Source organism: Cetorhinus maximus, chromosome 5 (assembly GCF_964194155.1).
Source record: "Cetorhinus maximus chromosome 5, sCetMax3.hap1.1, whole genome shotgun sequence".
NCBI classification, from domain to species: Eukaryota; Metazoa; Chordata; class Chondrichthyes; order Lamniformes; family Cetorhinidae; genus Cetorhinus; species Cetorhinus maximus.
The window spans coordinates 38,317,325-38,330,488 of NC_135883.1; the positions used below are offsets into that span (position 1 = coordinate 38,317,325).

The following is a 13,164-nucleotide window of genomic DNA, read 5'->3' on the forward strand; positions in this document are numbered from 1 at the left end:
GCCTGAGGCTACACTTGGAGGAGCAAAGAATCCTCACAGCCCAGGATGCAGCTGTCACAGCAGACAGCTACAACCTCACCCATAGGCCTGGAAACGCAGGCAGACCCTTCCTTTTTAGGAACAGTGTTCCCATACCCGTCCCAAAATGTGAGCAAGTCCATTGTACTGCTCTGTGACACAGAGGCCACTGGGCACTAAATGTTGGAAGGAAACCTAAACCTACCTGCCAAGCCCTCCCTGAAGGCCAAAGCCCTGATCAGTGGAGTTGGAGGACGATCTGTGTTTGCACCCCTCCATAGGGTCCATCTAGAGTGTGACCTTGTTTCAGGACCTGTCACGGTAGGAATTGTCCCTGAACTACCAGTAGCAGGAATCGATTTCCTCCTTGGAAATGATTTAGCTGGCAGCTAAGTGTTATCCAGCGAAAGAAAAGAGGCCAATGCCAGCCAGCAGAAATCTGCAGGAGCGCAGAAGACTGGAGAATGTTCTTGGCCCAAAAGAGTTAGATAGAATCCATGACCCTTAAGTGAGAGCAGCTTGAATTTAACAAGGTCAAAGCCAGGCTAGTAGAGTTAAAAGAGGTCCAGGAAGGGCCAAAAGAATGTAAAACAGACTTGCAGAATATCCCCGAATTAAATAGGGACTAGAGAAGTCCTAGAGCAGGGAAAGAGATAGTGAGAGAATGCCCCACATCAAGTCTGAAGGAAAGCAAGCTATTAAACTGGGAAAGGAAAAGGTTAAGGAATTGCTGGAAGTATGGCTGGCAGAAACCTTCTTTCCAGATTTAAGTAGGGAGTGAGGAAGTCCCCAAACAAATGAGCAGAAAGAGAGTGAGATGCCTCACTCGAGTGAAAAGCCACAAAGTAGTATAGCTGGAGCTGCACCTCCACTTGAGGGCAGAAATGTTCCAGGGAACGGAACATGGAATAAGTTAGGAGAGCACCGACTTGCAATGCAAAGGCATCAGCTAAGAAGTCACTAATTGGTCTAGCTAGCAGCTCTATGGTGAATTTAAATGGGGACCAGGAAATTTCCCAAATCGACCCAGAAAGAGTCAAGGTGATGCTTACTTGGTTGAAAAGCCACAGGGAGGTACAGTGAGAGCTGACCATCCACTAGACGGCAGTAGTGTTCTAAAAGACATGGAACGTACTACCCAACTGACCAACAGAGAGATTCCAACCAGATTGGACCCCATACTCACCCACTTTGATGCAGAATTGCATGGCAACCTGACAGAGCTGCCCACTGCGTCTAAGATGACCGGTACCAGCCCACCAGGGTGCAGCACTGTAGCTCTTCTCAGTATGGACATAGGAGAGCTCGTTCTAGAAGGCAGTCTTCCTGTCATCCATGCCCCAAAAGGTTTGCTAATTCAGGAGAAGATTACCCACCTCTTGCAGTGCCAATCCCTAGCACCTAGCAACAGTAACTGGAACCCCCTAGTTGTGCTTGCGCCCAAGATGGACTCTGAAATTGACTCCCTGAAAGAGGCCAAAGTCCTATTAAAGCACCCCAATTTCCTGATAATCAGTCCAACCACAGCGCCCGAGTTGGGACAACTGAATGCACAGGTTACCAAGGTGGACAAGGAGGAGCTAAGCTTGACAAGGGCCGCTCAGCCCTATGGTCAAAAGACCTGGCGCTCTGAGTGAGATGCCCAGCATTCCCCTGCAGAAAGCCCTGGGCAGCTTGACCATTATTCACTCCCTGAATGGTAACCACTATGTAAAACCTCCAGACTCCAGAACAGGCTTGTCCAACGCGTGGCCCGCGGACCGGATGTGCCTGCAAAGTCCTCCAATCTGGCCCCCGGAGGTAGTTTTCAAAATACCGGTAAGTGCAGAGGGAGATTCTGAAAGAAACTGCTCCTCCAATCACAGGCTGTTCCTCTCCTGTGTTTGCTGCTGATAGACTCACCCAAATGTGGGAGAGAAGCTGTCTTTGATTGGAGGAGCAGTGAGTGGACTCCAGAAGAAGAGGCATTGGCTGGGGGGTGGGGAGGAGAGAGAGAGAGTGGCTGCCATGCCATGTTGGGTGGGGCAGGGAGAGTCGCTGCCATGCCTTGCCATGGAGGGAGAGGCTCACTCTGTGCCGGGTAGGGGAGGGAGAGGGTCGCTCTGTGCCGGGTAGGGGAGGGAGATGCTCGCTCCGTGCCGGGTAGGGGAGGGAGAGGCTCGCTCTGTGTCGGGTAGGGGAGGGAGAGGGTCGCTCTGTGCCAGATAGGGGAGGGAGAGGCTGGCTCCGTGCCGGGTAGGGGAGGGAAAGACTCGCTCCGTGCCGGGTAGGGGAGGGAGAGGCTCGCTCTGTGCCGGGTAGGGGAGGGAGAGGCTTGCTCCGTGCCAGGTAGGGGAGGGAAAGGCTCGCTCCGTGCCAGGTAGGGGAGGGAAAGGCTCGCTCCATGCCAGGTAGGGGAGGGAGAGGCTGGATGCAATGGGGTTGGGGGGGGTGTGTGATGAGGAAGAAGAGACTTGCTGCCCAGGGGTGTGGGAGAGATGGAGTGGGTGAGTGTGGGGGAGAGTGAGTGAGTGTGGGAAGTGTGTGTGTCTGGCTCACTCGCAGTAGCCTCACACACCGACACACAATATAACCACTCACATGATGGCTGAGGGTGAGTGAGTGAACATCAAGAGACTGGGAGTGAGCCAGATAAACAGACTCTGTCCCTACCACACTTTAATGGTGATCTTTATTAATTACTCTTTTAAAGTTATCAATTTATTGCTTTGACATTGCTTTATTTTTACTTAGCCAGTTGATTCTTTTCTTCATACCTCAACTTTATTTTGAAATTCACGTTTAATGTCATGCCAAACTTTAATTTTCTGGAATTTGCTCATTGGCCCCATGAGTGAGAAGAAAATGGAAATGTGGCCCCCCCCAAGTGAAAAGGTTGGAAGGCTTTAGAAGATACATAATCAGGATTTGGACAGGCACAGAGTTCTGAAAATCATGGCTTTGCTTATGCCTGATCCCTGATCCCCGACAGAGGAAAAGTCAGAACTCTAACTCTGAATAGATTCCCCCTAAAGACAGGTTTTGAATCCTCCCAGGACACCTATACATTCCACAGCTCAGGAAAAGACATATCCTCGCTGATGCACTAACCCAGGTTTAAACCTCAAAAAATGCAGCAGGGAACTGCCATTGTCCCTGCTATCTGTGTGTTCGACTTTCCAGTGTGAATGAGAGAATGAATTCCTGTTTTTGCTTTCATAAGACCATATAATAAAAAAAAGAAATAGAATTCATTTTTTTTCCCCAAAGCCGGAAGGACTGTAATGGACTAAGACCTCAAACTGTATATTTTTTATAAAATATATATATACTCATTGCTATTTTAAAACTGGACTTTGGCTGAACAAGATCCTTAAAATGGCTGAAACTATGTCTGTCTGTGACCCCAGAACAAAAGAAGCCACTTCGTAGTTTCAGAAAAACTCTCACCTTGTTATCTCTGAGGAGCCACTTGCGAACACCTGGGGACTGCAAAGCCTAACTTCAAAGAGAACTATAAAAGGCATTTGAGAACTCAGGCTCGCCAGCAGGAAACAGAGAGCCTGCTAAGACAAAAGGCCGCTCAAGCATTCCTTTCAACTCATAATGGCTGGGACATTTAGCAGTCTTTGAGACCCAACTGAACTCCAGACAATGGATACATATCTTTTGTTGAAGACCTGGTGGAGAGGTGGGGGTCATGTGACCCAGGCCTCTGGCTTGTTGAACAAATTAATGTTGCCTTGATGAGCTGAATAGCCCAGTCTGTTGCTTTAACATCTGACTGGCAGGCCACATGGAAGGAGCTCTCCCCAGGCTGGATACCTGGCCTCATCTACCCTACTTCTGCTGGAAGTGCTGTACCATTGCCTACCAAACTGATTGACCTCTTCGTGCCTATCTCATCTTGTGAAGTCAACACCACCAAAAAAGTGAATTTTACAACACTGGTTTTCAGCCCAGCGACCTCCATGAAGAAAGTAACTTATTGGACTTTGATTTTGGACTCTGGAACCCACGTGAACCAATATTTATTTTCTCTGTGGTCTTTGTACTGTAAACCTTTTCTCTACCCCTTTCTTTACTGTCTGAGTGTGGAGTTGACATTGCAAACCCTCCTTCCCATCTTTTGAGTGTGTGCAAATAAACTAACTCTTTGAGTTCATCCTATCTCGAGTTTGCTGCAGGGTTATTAATAGAAACTTCAGTCGCACAAAAACTGAGTGGTTGGGAAATATGCCACCACTTATAAAGAGGGAAACAAAATTTCTGTTTATGGATGGTGGTGAGAGGAGAAACTAGAGCTTTTTAATTTAACCCCCCCTCCTCTCCATAACAATAGTGAGAATGATGCTGTTGTATAATTCAGTAATATAATGGGAGGTCTGGAGCTGAAACTAGGAACATCATATGTCCTGGGATTTATAACCTCAAAACCGTAAGCTTTTTTATTTTCTTCTTCAGAAGCAGTATTTTTTATATTTATGATAATAAATGACTAGCAGCTGAATGTTAATTTAGGCTTTTAAATGCAATGAAAGGGTGTGTTTTAACTATTCATTAAGGCATGCATCTCTAAAATAATTAACTTAGTATTTTGGTATTAAGTGCTTGAAGGTTAAAAGCATAATCTGTTAAGAACTGTTAAAGTAGCATAATTCAGGACAGGAAACTCAACGCATCCTATGAAAAGGTTATTAAATAATTAACTCGTCATTTATAGTTAAAATAACTTAAACTACTGTGGAATCAAGGCATTGAGAAAGTTCCACAAAAATGCACTCAGTTGAACTCAAAAGCGTGGGAATTGGTTGAAACCTTGGGAATGGACCAGAAGTGGGCTGAAGAGTGGAAAACAAATATTCCTCAGGGGAGTTGTCAAGAGTAATGGGGGTGAGGGGAGCGATGAGTGGGATGCAGATCAGTAGTGGAAAGTCTTCAAACATGAGATGCATAGAGTATAAAATAAATTTAAAATATACAAATTGTCCTGGGAACTGGAGATTAATCAGCGTGATACCAAAGAACAAGAAGGTACATAGGAAGAAAATATTTTCATTGGAAGAAGAGTTGATAACCGGAGGACTCAGATGTAAGGTAATTATTAAATAAAAGAAGGGAGATGAGAATTTTGTTTACTTAGTTGTTATGAACTGGAATGCACTGTCTGAAAGGTTGATGAAAGTAAATTCAATAATAATGTTAAAAAAGGAATTGATAAATACCTGAAAAGGAAATATTTGCAGGGCTATGAGGAAAGAGCGGAGGAATGGGACGAATTGGATAGTTCTTTCAAAGAACTATCAGAATGGGCCAAATGACTTCCTTTTATGCTGTAGATTCCATCATAAGGGAGCGAAGGAAATATGGGTCAGTTTAGAAAATTTAGTCTAACATAGTATTAGCCAGTGGAAATCACTGACTAGTCACAGACTTTGCTACGGTGACACTGTTTGACCTGCATGCACTAATTTCAGTCAAGACACCTATATACAAATGTACGTCATATATCTTTATTTAGCAAACAAATCACTATTCAGTAACCCAGGAAGTAAAGCTTTCAACGATAAAAAATGCCTACACACTCTTCAAATGACTGTTTAACCAACAAATGAACAAAAAGGTTTAAACCCAAAGTACCACCCTCTGCTGCATGCCTCAGTGTCCTGGACCATGAAGAACAGTCCGTAAATTGATCTCTCACTGTTAACTGCAGTATAAATAAATGCACCATAAGACTACCTGATGTAGGACATAGCATGCATAATTCTCTTTTATACTGCTACCTAGTACTTATAAAACTAGGTGCGGGATCAATCCCAGAGATTGCTGGTAAATTAGTGAAAGCGGTCTACATCTTTTAAGTGCCAGATAAGACATACTCAGTGTTGTAACTTGGCACAGCACATTTCTACTTTTACATAGTATTGTTTAGTTTTATGGGTTTAAGTGACATATTTTAGGCCCTGGCAGAATTTTCATTGATGAAGCTTCTGCCCCTTGAACCCAAAAGGGATTGTCCTGCAATTTATCACCTTGAAATGTTAATTTAGGGTTTATAAGGGAGGCTGGAGCTGTAAGTGATGTAATTTGCATACTGTGTGCAATACTTAAAGACTGCAGGCAAGGATATCTTCCCATACTGCCCTTCAGCTTTTCAAGTGAGTTGATATCAATTGAGTTCTTAATATTTATTTAAACAAATCAAATTATCTTTTAATGGCAGAGGTAGATTAATATGTTACTCCTATGCTGCACCTCTCACAAAGGATTAAGAGCACAACTTTGTTTTTAATTGTATGTTTTTGTTTGACCTACAGGGAAAGTGAAGTGGCAAGACTTTGATCAGGAGGCTTACATTGAGGCCACTTTAGTAAAGACGGGACAGGATCCATATGCACGGAATAAGTTTAACCAACTGGAAAGTGATAAACTGCGGATGGATAGAAATATTCCAGACACCAGGCATGATCAGTAAGTAGAAAAGTCTGACTTCCTCCATTTTATAGAACTGTCTAAAGCTAGAGTTGTCAGTCGTGGCTCAGTGCCATCACTGTTACCTCAGTGTTAGAAGGTCGTGAGTTCGAGCCCCACTCCAGAAACATGAGCAGAAGTCTAGGGTGACACTATAGTATAATACCAAGGGAACACTACACTGCTGGAGATGCTGTCTTTCAGATGAGGCTTTAAACTGAGGGCCCATCTGCCCGCTCGGATGGGTTAGAAGAAGAGCTCTTCCGGTAGCCTGGCCAATGTTTAGCCCCAACCAATATAATTAAAACAGACAATTTGATCATTATCACATTGCTGACGGTGGAACTTGCTGTGTGCAGACTGGTTGCCACATCTCCCACATTACAACAGCGACTGTACTTCGTAAATACTTAATCAGCTGTATAGTGCTTTGGGATATCCTGAGGTCAACAGACAAAATTTTCCAAAAAATGCAAGGTGTGAAATTTCTCCTGCTGTGGCAGTTCAGGCTCCTCCACCCCTCACCCACCCACTCAGACATTCTTCACAGTTTGTCACTAGACTCCTGTTTCCATTATAGGCAGAGCCCTTGTTAGCCAGCACTTGCACCTTTACTTTTTTTCTGCGACCCAGATCTAACAATTAACTTTGTGATTTGGCCACATTCTTCTACTGCCTTTGAAAACTGAAGCATCTCACATTGCACCTAAAATAATCTACAAAAGTAAACAGATCAAGAGATCCTAGTACAATAGCCAAATTTACACAATGTAAAAACGGAATCAGGCAGTGCCCACAAAAAGCAGGACAAATCAAATGCGGTCAATTGCCGTCCTATCAGCCTACTCTCAATCATCAGTAAAGTGATGGAAAGTGTCATTGACAGTGCTGTGAAGTGGCTCTCACTCAGTAACAACCAGCTCCTTGATGCTCAGTTTGGGACCAGTGCTCAGTTTGGGTTTCGCCAGGGCCACTTGGCTCCAGATCTTATTACAGCCTTGGTGCAAACATGGACAAAAGGGCTAAACTCTAGAAAGTGAGGTGAGAGTCACTGCCCATAACTTCAAGGCAGCAAATGACTGTGGCATCAAGGAGCCCCAGCAAAATTGAAGTTAACGGGATTGAAGGGGAAAACTGTCCGTTAGTTGGTGTCATACCTAGCACAAAGGAAGATTGTTGTGCTACTTGGAGGCTAACCATCTCGACTCCAGGATGCTGCTGTGGGAGTTCCTCAGGGTAGTGTCCTAGACCCAACCATCTTCACCTGCTTCAACAGTGACCTTCCTTCCATCATAAGGTCAGAAGTGGGAACGTTTGTTGATCGCACAGTGTAAAGTACCATTCATGATACCTCAGATACTGAAGTGGACCATGCCTGCACGCAGCAAGACCTGGCCAGCATTCCGGCTTGGACTAATAAATGGAAAGTAACAAACCAGCCTCAGAAGTGCCAGGAAATGAAAAGCACCCACAAGGGAGCATCTAACTATCTCCTCTTGAGATTCAATGGCATTACCATCTCTAAATCCCCACCATCAACATCCTGGGGGTTACCATAGATTAGAAACTTAACTGGACCAGTCATATAAATATTGTGGCTATAAGAGCAGGTCAGAGGCTGGGAATTCTTTGACGACTAACTCATTTGATGCATCTAACTCATCTGAAGACCCTAAAAACATTAGAATACTATATTTCCCTTTGAAGATCAAACAATTTCTTTGTAATAGTCAATCAGTCAGAATGTTAACTTTTCTACCAAATTTGCATTTCCCTCTCCAGTTTCTCTTCTATATCCCCTTACTCTCTTTCAGGCTTATCTTGTACATGAGACCCACTTCCTGCAACTTCGCCAGTATTTCCTCTAAACTACCAACCACCCAATTTCCATTCATGGCATCTGTGCCAGCTACTATTATAAATGGGAAGATGTTTCCATTAGTAGGAGAGACTAGGACCCGAGGGCACAGCCTCAGAGTAAAGGGAAGACCTTTTAGAACAGAGATGAGGCGAAACTTCTTTAGCCAGAGAGTGGTGAATTTATGGAATTCATTGCCACAGAAGGCTGTGGAGGCCAGGTCATTGAGTGTATTTAAGACCGAGTTAGATAGGTTCTTGATTGGTAAGGGGATCAAAGGTTACGGGGAGAAGGTGGGAGAATGGGGTTGAGAAACTTATCAGCCATGATTGAATGGCGGAGCAGACTCGACAGGCCGAATGGCCTAATTTCTGCTCCTATGTCTTATGGTCTTGTGGTTCCCTCTCCTCAGGTACTTCCTGCTCCCTTTCAAATCTGTCGTCATTACCCCTCCTTTTAAAAAAATCCTCCACTAGTTTCCTTCATATGTCATCTAACAGTGGGCTTGACACGATCACAACTAGAAAATTGCAAGTGAGTTTATAAAATGCACGTATCAACGTTTCAAATAAGAAGTTGTACCAGAGTAACTTTATTTTAACTGATTGCACAACCTCACGTTGCTAGTAGATTGATGATCTTGGTCTTCCAAATTTTTTTTAAGCCTATGGAATAAAGAGAGAAATCTCTGTTCCACTATTTGGCCTGTCACTCCCTGCTTTCTTTTCCATGTTGCACACCATCCTGGCTTGGACATTGGCTTCCCTCCATTGTTGCTGAATTAATTGATGACCCTTGGCTCATTGTAATGTTTGAGTGAATTTTTAAAAAGCATTCATAATTAGACAGTGGAACTTGCAAGATATGCCATGTGCTAAATTTGCTGTGTTCTTTCTGACAGATGCCGGCGGAAGCAGTGGAACACTGACTTAATAGCAACCAGTGTAGTCATCACCTTTCACAATGAAGCGAGATCAGCATTGCTTCGTACTGTTGTCAGGTAAAAACAGTGGGAAAAATTTACACTCAATTACTTTGTATTTCCAATAGAGTCAACTTACTTTTATATAGCACTTGTAAAGATAGTAAACCCTCCCAAGGCACTTCACAGCAGTATTACTAGACAAAATTTGACATTAGATCATATAAGGGAGATATTGTAGAATCATAGAATGTTTACAGCACAGTATGTTCATACTAGCTCTCTGTAAAAGCGATTTAGCTAGTTCCGCTCACCTGGCTTTTCCCTCAAACCCTGCAATTCTTTTCTCTTCAATTAAGTATCAAATTCCTTTTGAAAGCCATGATTGAATTTGCCTCCACCACACTCTCAGTCAGTGCATTCCAGATCCTGATCACCCGCTGCATAAAAAAAGTTTTTCCTCATGTTGCTTCTGGTTCTTTTGCCAATCATCTTACGTTGGTGTCCTTTAGTACTTAATTTGTCCACCGATGGAAGCAGTTTCTCCTTATCTAATCTGTCCAGACCCCTCATGATTTTGAACACCTCTATCAAATCTTCTCTCAGTCTTCTCTTTGAGGAGAACAACCCCAGTTTTGACAACTACCCCTGAAACCATCTTTGTAAATCTTTCCTGCACCCACTCCAATGCCTTTGCATCCTCCTTAAAATGTGGCGCCAGTATTGCACACAATACTCCATTTGACACCGACCCATGGTTTTATAAAGGTTCACCATAACTTCCTTGCTTTTGTACTCTAGGCTCTATTCATACATCCCAAGATTCCTTCTGCCACCCACCTCGGTCCCTCTATTCCTGCGCCCCCATTAGAATTGTATCCTTTAATATTACTTTCCTGTTCTTCCTACCAAAATGTATCAATGCACACTTCTCTCCATTAAATGTCGTCTGCCACATGTCTGTCCATTCCACTAGCCTGCCTGTGTTTTGAAATTGTGCCCTGCACATCTAAGTCTAGGTCATTAATATGAAGGCACAGTGGTGCTACAAGGGAAATCAGGCGGTGCCTTCGGTTAGAGAACTAGAGTTCAAACTATTGGCTATTTGGGGCACGTGCTGCCTATAAACCTCTAATCCAGTGACCAAGAGATCACAAGAAGCCAGAATTAGAGGAACACAAGAGATCTCAGAGAGTTGTAGAGCTGGCAGAGATAGGAAAGGGCAAGGGCTTGAAAGGATTTAATAACAAGGATGAGAATTTTAACTCTACATGCTGAACCAGGAGCCAGTGTAGGTCAGCGAGCACAGGGGTGATGTGTAGCTGGATTTAATATGAACCTGCTTGGTCCAAACTGGTAAACTGCAGTATTTTAAGCTGTGGCAATACCTCTGCACTCTCTGGGGTGACCCTAAAGCATTAGGTGCTACCAGCCTGCATCAAAGCTTTCAGGATTTGGTGGAACATGTTCTGATTGGGAGAGAGTGTGCACTCCGTACTTGAAAAACAGGAGCTCTCTTGTGTGACCTCTCAGTGGCTTGATTTGGGTCCGTTTGGGCAGGATGATGGGTTTCCAGATGTGTCAGACACCAGTCATTCTTATCTTCTAAATTCCTGTCTTACAGTTTTTATGTAAGGGAGCTCTGGATATATTAACACAATCCCAGGGATTCCCCATCTTTACTCCTGAAAGACAATGTCAGCTGTCCAACATTGTAGAAATAGTGTTTTATGAGTGCTCAGCAATAGAAAGAACATGCTAGCAAAATGTTAGGTACAGAATCATGGGCATTTTTAGGAAAGCCATCTTTTGTTGTCCATCTCTAATTGCTCTGGAGAACCCACTGGGTAAGCCTTCTTGAACTCCTGCAGTCTGTGTGGTAAAGGTGCTCACATGAGGCTGTTAGATAGGGATTTTGACCCAGCAACGATGAAAGAACTGCTATGTACGTCCAAGTCGGGATGGTATGTGACTTGGAGAGGAACCGGGGGTAGTGGTGTTCCCATGTGCCTGCTGTCCTTGTTCTTCTAGATGGTGGAGGGCGTGGATTTGGAAGATGCTGTTGAAGAACCCTTGGCAAGTTACTGCTGTACATCTTGCACAAATTGCTGCCACTGTGTACCAGTAGTGGAGGGGGTGAATGCTTAAGGTGCTGAATGAGCTCCAAGCCAAGTAGACTACTTTGTTCCATATCTGGTGATAGATGAACAAAATTTTGGCCTCAGGTGCCCCTGTCACAACCCCGATGGGACCCCAATTTAAAAGCCTTTGTTTCAGTGTATACAGTATTTAGATTGATTGACCTACGCTAGGTGAATCATCTTCATACTGGCTCCTATCATGCACCATAGGAACTTGACTGAGATGCTTAGTTTTGAGGAAAATATTTGCTATGTGTAAACATAAAAATGAACTTGACACAGTTACAACATGACATATGCTGGTTGATTGTTGGTGTTCAGTGGCAAGGTCTATCTGTTCAACTTGGGTCTCACTACAGTTACTTAGATACCATAGGATCATACTGGACAGAAGGAGGCCATTTGGGTCATCATGCTTTTGCAGATTCTTTGGCAGAATTATCCAATAAGCTGCAAACAGGAATGGGAGTATAGTGATAATGTTGCCGAACTATTAATTCAGAAGTCTGGACTAATGCTGCAGACTCAGGAGTTCAAATCCCACCATGGCAGTTGGGGAATTTAAATTCAATTAATTGAATAAATCTGGAATAAAAAGCTAGGCTGAATTTGTGTAAAGAAGACTGAAACGAGAGCTGGGTTTGTTTTCGGGTCAGAAACCCACCTCCAGTGGGAAACTGGGTAAAATTAAGATTTTCACTTGGGGAAGCCCTTAATTGAGTTTCCTGTCCGTTTAGACCCATTAGTGTGGGGATGGAGATGAGTCAGATGAAGTGGGGACTCATTTAGACAACCTGTGGCAGCCATTCCTGAGGCTGCTGGTTGTCCTAAGGGAGAAGTCTGTTGATTGCGCCAAAGCCTTCCACAGCACAAAAGGGAAGCAAGATGTCACAAGTTAGCCCGAGGCACCCAGGGCAGTGCTGCGCATAGCTTCATCAATGCCGACCTGGATATAATGCTGGAGGTTGTGAGGGAAAGATGGGAATCCTGTTCCTGGAGGGTGGCAGGAGGCCACCTTGTCATGCAGCAGGGGCACCTCTCTGCTCACCTTCATCCCTCTGCCTTGTCATCCTCCTGCTCTGGCTCCCCCCTGGAGAACTGTCACCTTCCAAGGCCTTACCGTCCTCAAGGTCCAAATCTCACTGGAGGGCCATGTTATGGAGAACATGGCAGACCACCATAATGAAGCATAATAAAGGTTAAAAAACCATATGGATCCTAGGCTTTATAAATATGGACATAGAATACAAAAGCAGCAAAGTTATGATAAATCTGTATAAAATATTGGTTCAGCTTCTGCTGGAATAGTGTCCCCAGTTCTGGACACTACAATTTACAAAGAGTGTGAAGATATTAGAGAGCTTGCAGAAAAGGTTCATGAGAATGGTTCCAAGAATGAGAAAATTCAGTTACGTGGATAGATTGAAGAAGCCAAAGCAGTTCTTCTTAAAGAAGAGAAGATTAAGAGGCGATTTATTAGAGGTGCTCAAAATCATGAGGGGTCTGGACAGATTAGTTATGGAGAAACTGTTCTGTCAGCAGAAGGATCGAGAACCAGAGGTCACTGATTTAAGATGATTGGTGAAAGAAGCAATTACAACATGAGGAAAAACTTTATTTATACAGTGGATGGTTAGGATCTGGAATACCAACTGCAGCTTTCAAAAGGGAATTGGAAACTATCTAGAGAGAAAAAATCTGCAGGACTGGGGGAAATTGCATGTGAGTGGGACAAGATGAGTTGCTCTTGCTGAGAGCCAGCAAGGACACGA

The 13,164-nt window shown here is 43.9% G+C and overlaps 1 protein-coding gene across 4 annotated transcripts in view; it reads left to right on the forward strand.

Moving 5' to 3' along the window:
- Positions 1-13,164, forward strand: part of galnt2 (UDP-N-acetyl-alpha-D-galactosamine:polypeptide N-acetylgalactosaminyltransferase 2) — a 103,393-nt gene that overhangs the window by 35,973 nt on the left and 54,256 nt on the right. For 3 of the 4 annotated variants that reach the window (XM_078541766.1, XM_078541763.1, XM_078541764.1), the window contains 2 exons: positions 6,318-6,471; positions 9,231-9,329. In XM_078541766.1, the coding sequence (XP_078397892.1) occupies positions 6,437-6,471; positions 9,231-9,329 (134 nt within the window). In that variant the 5' untranslated portion in view covers positions 6,318-6,436. The remainder of the gene's footprint in view (positions 1-6,317; positions 6,472-9,230; positions 9,330-13,164) is intronic. The other variant, XM_078541765.1, reaches the window with a different exon arrangement.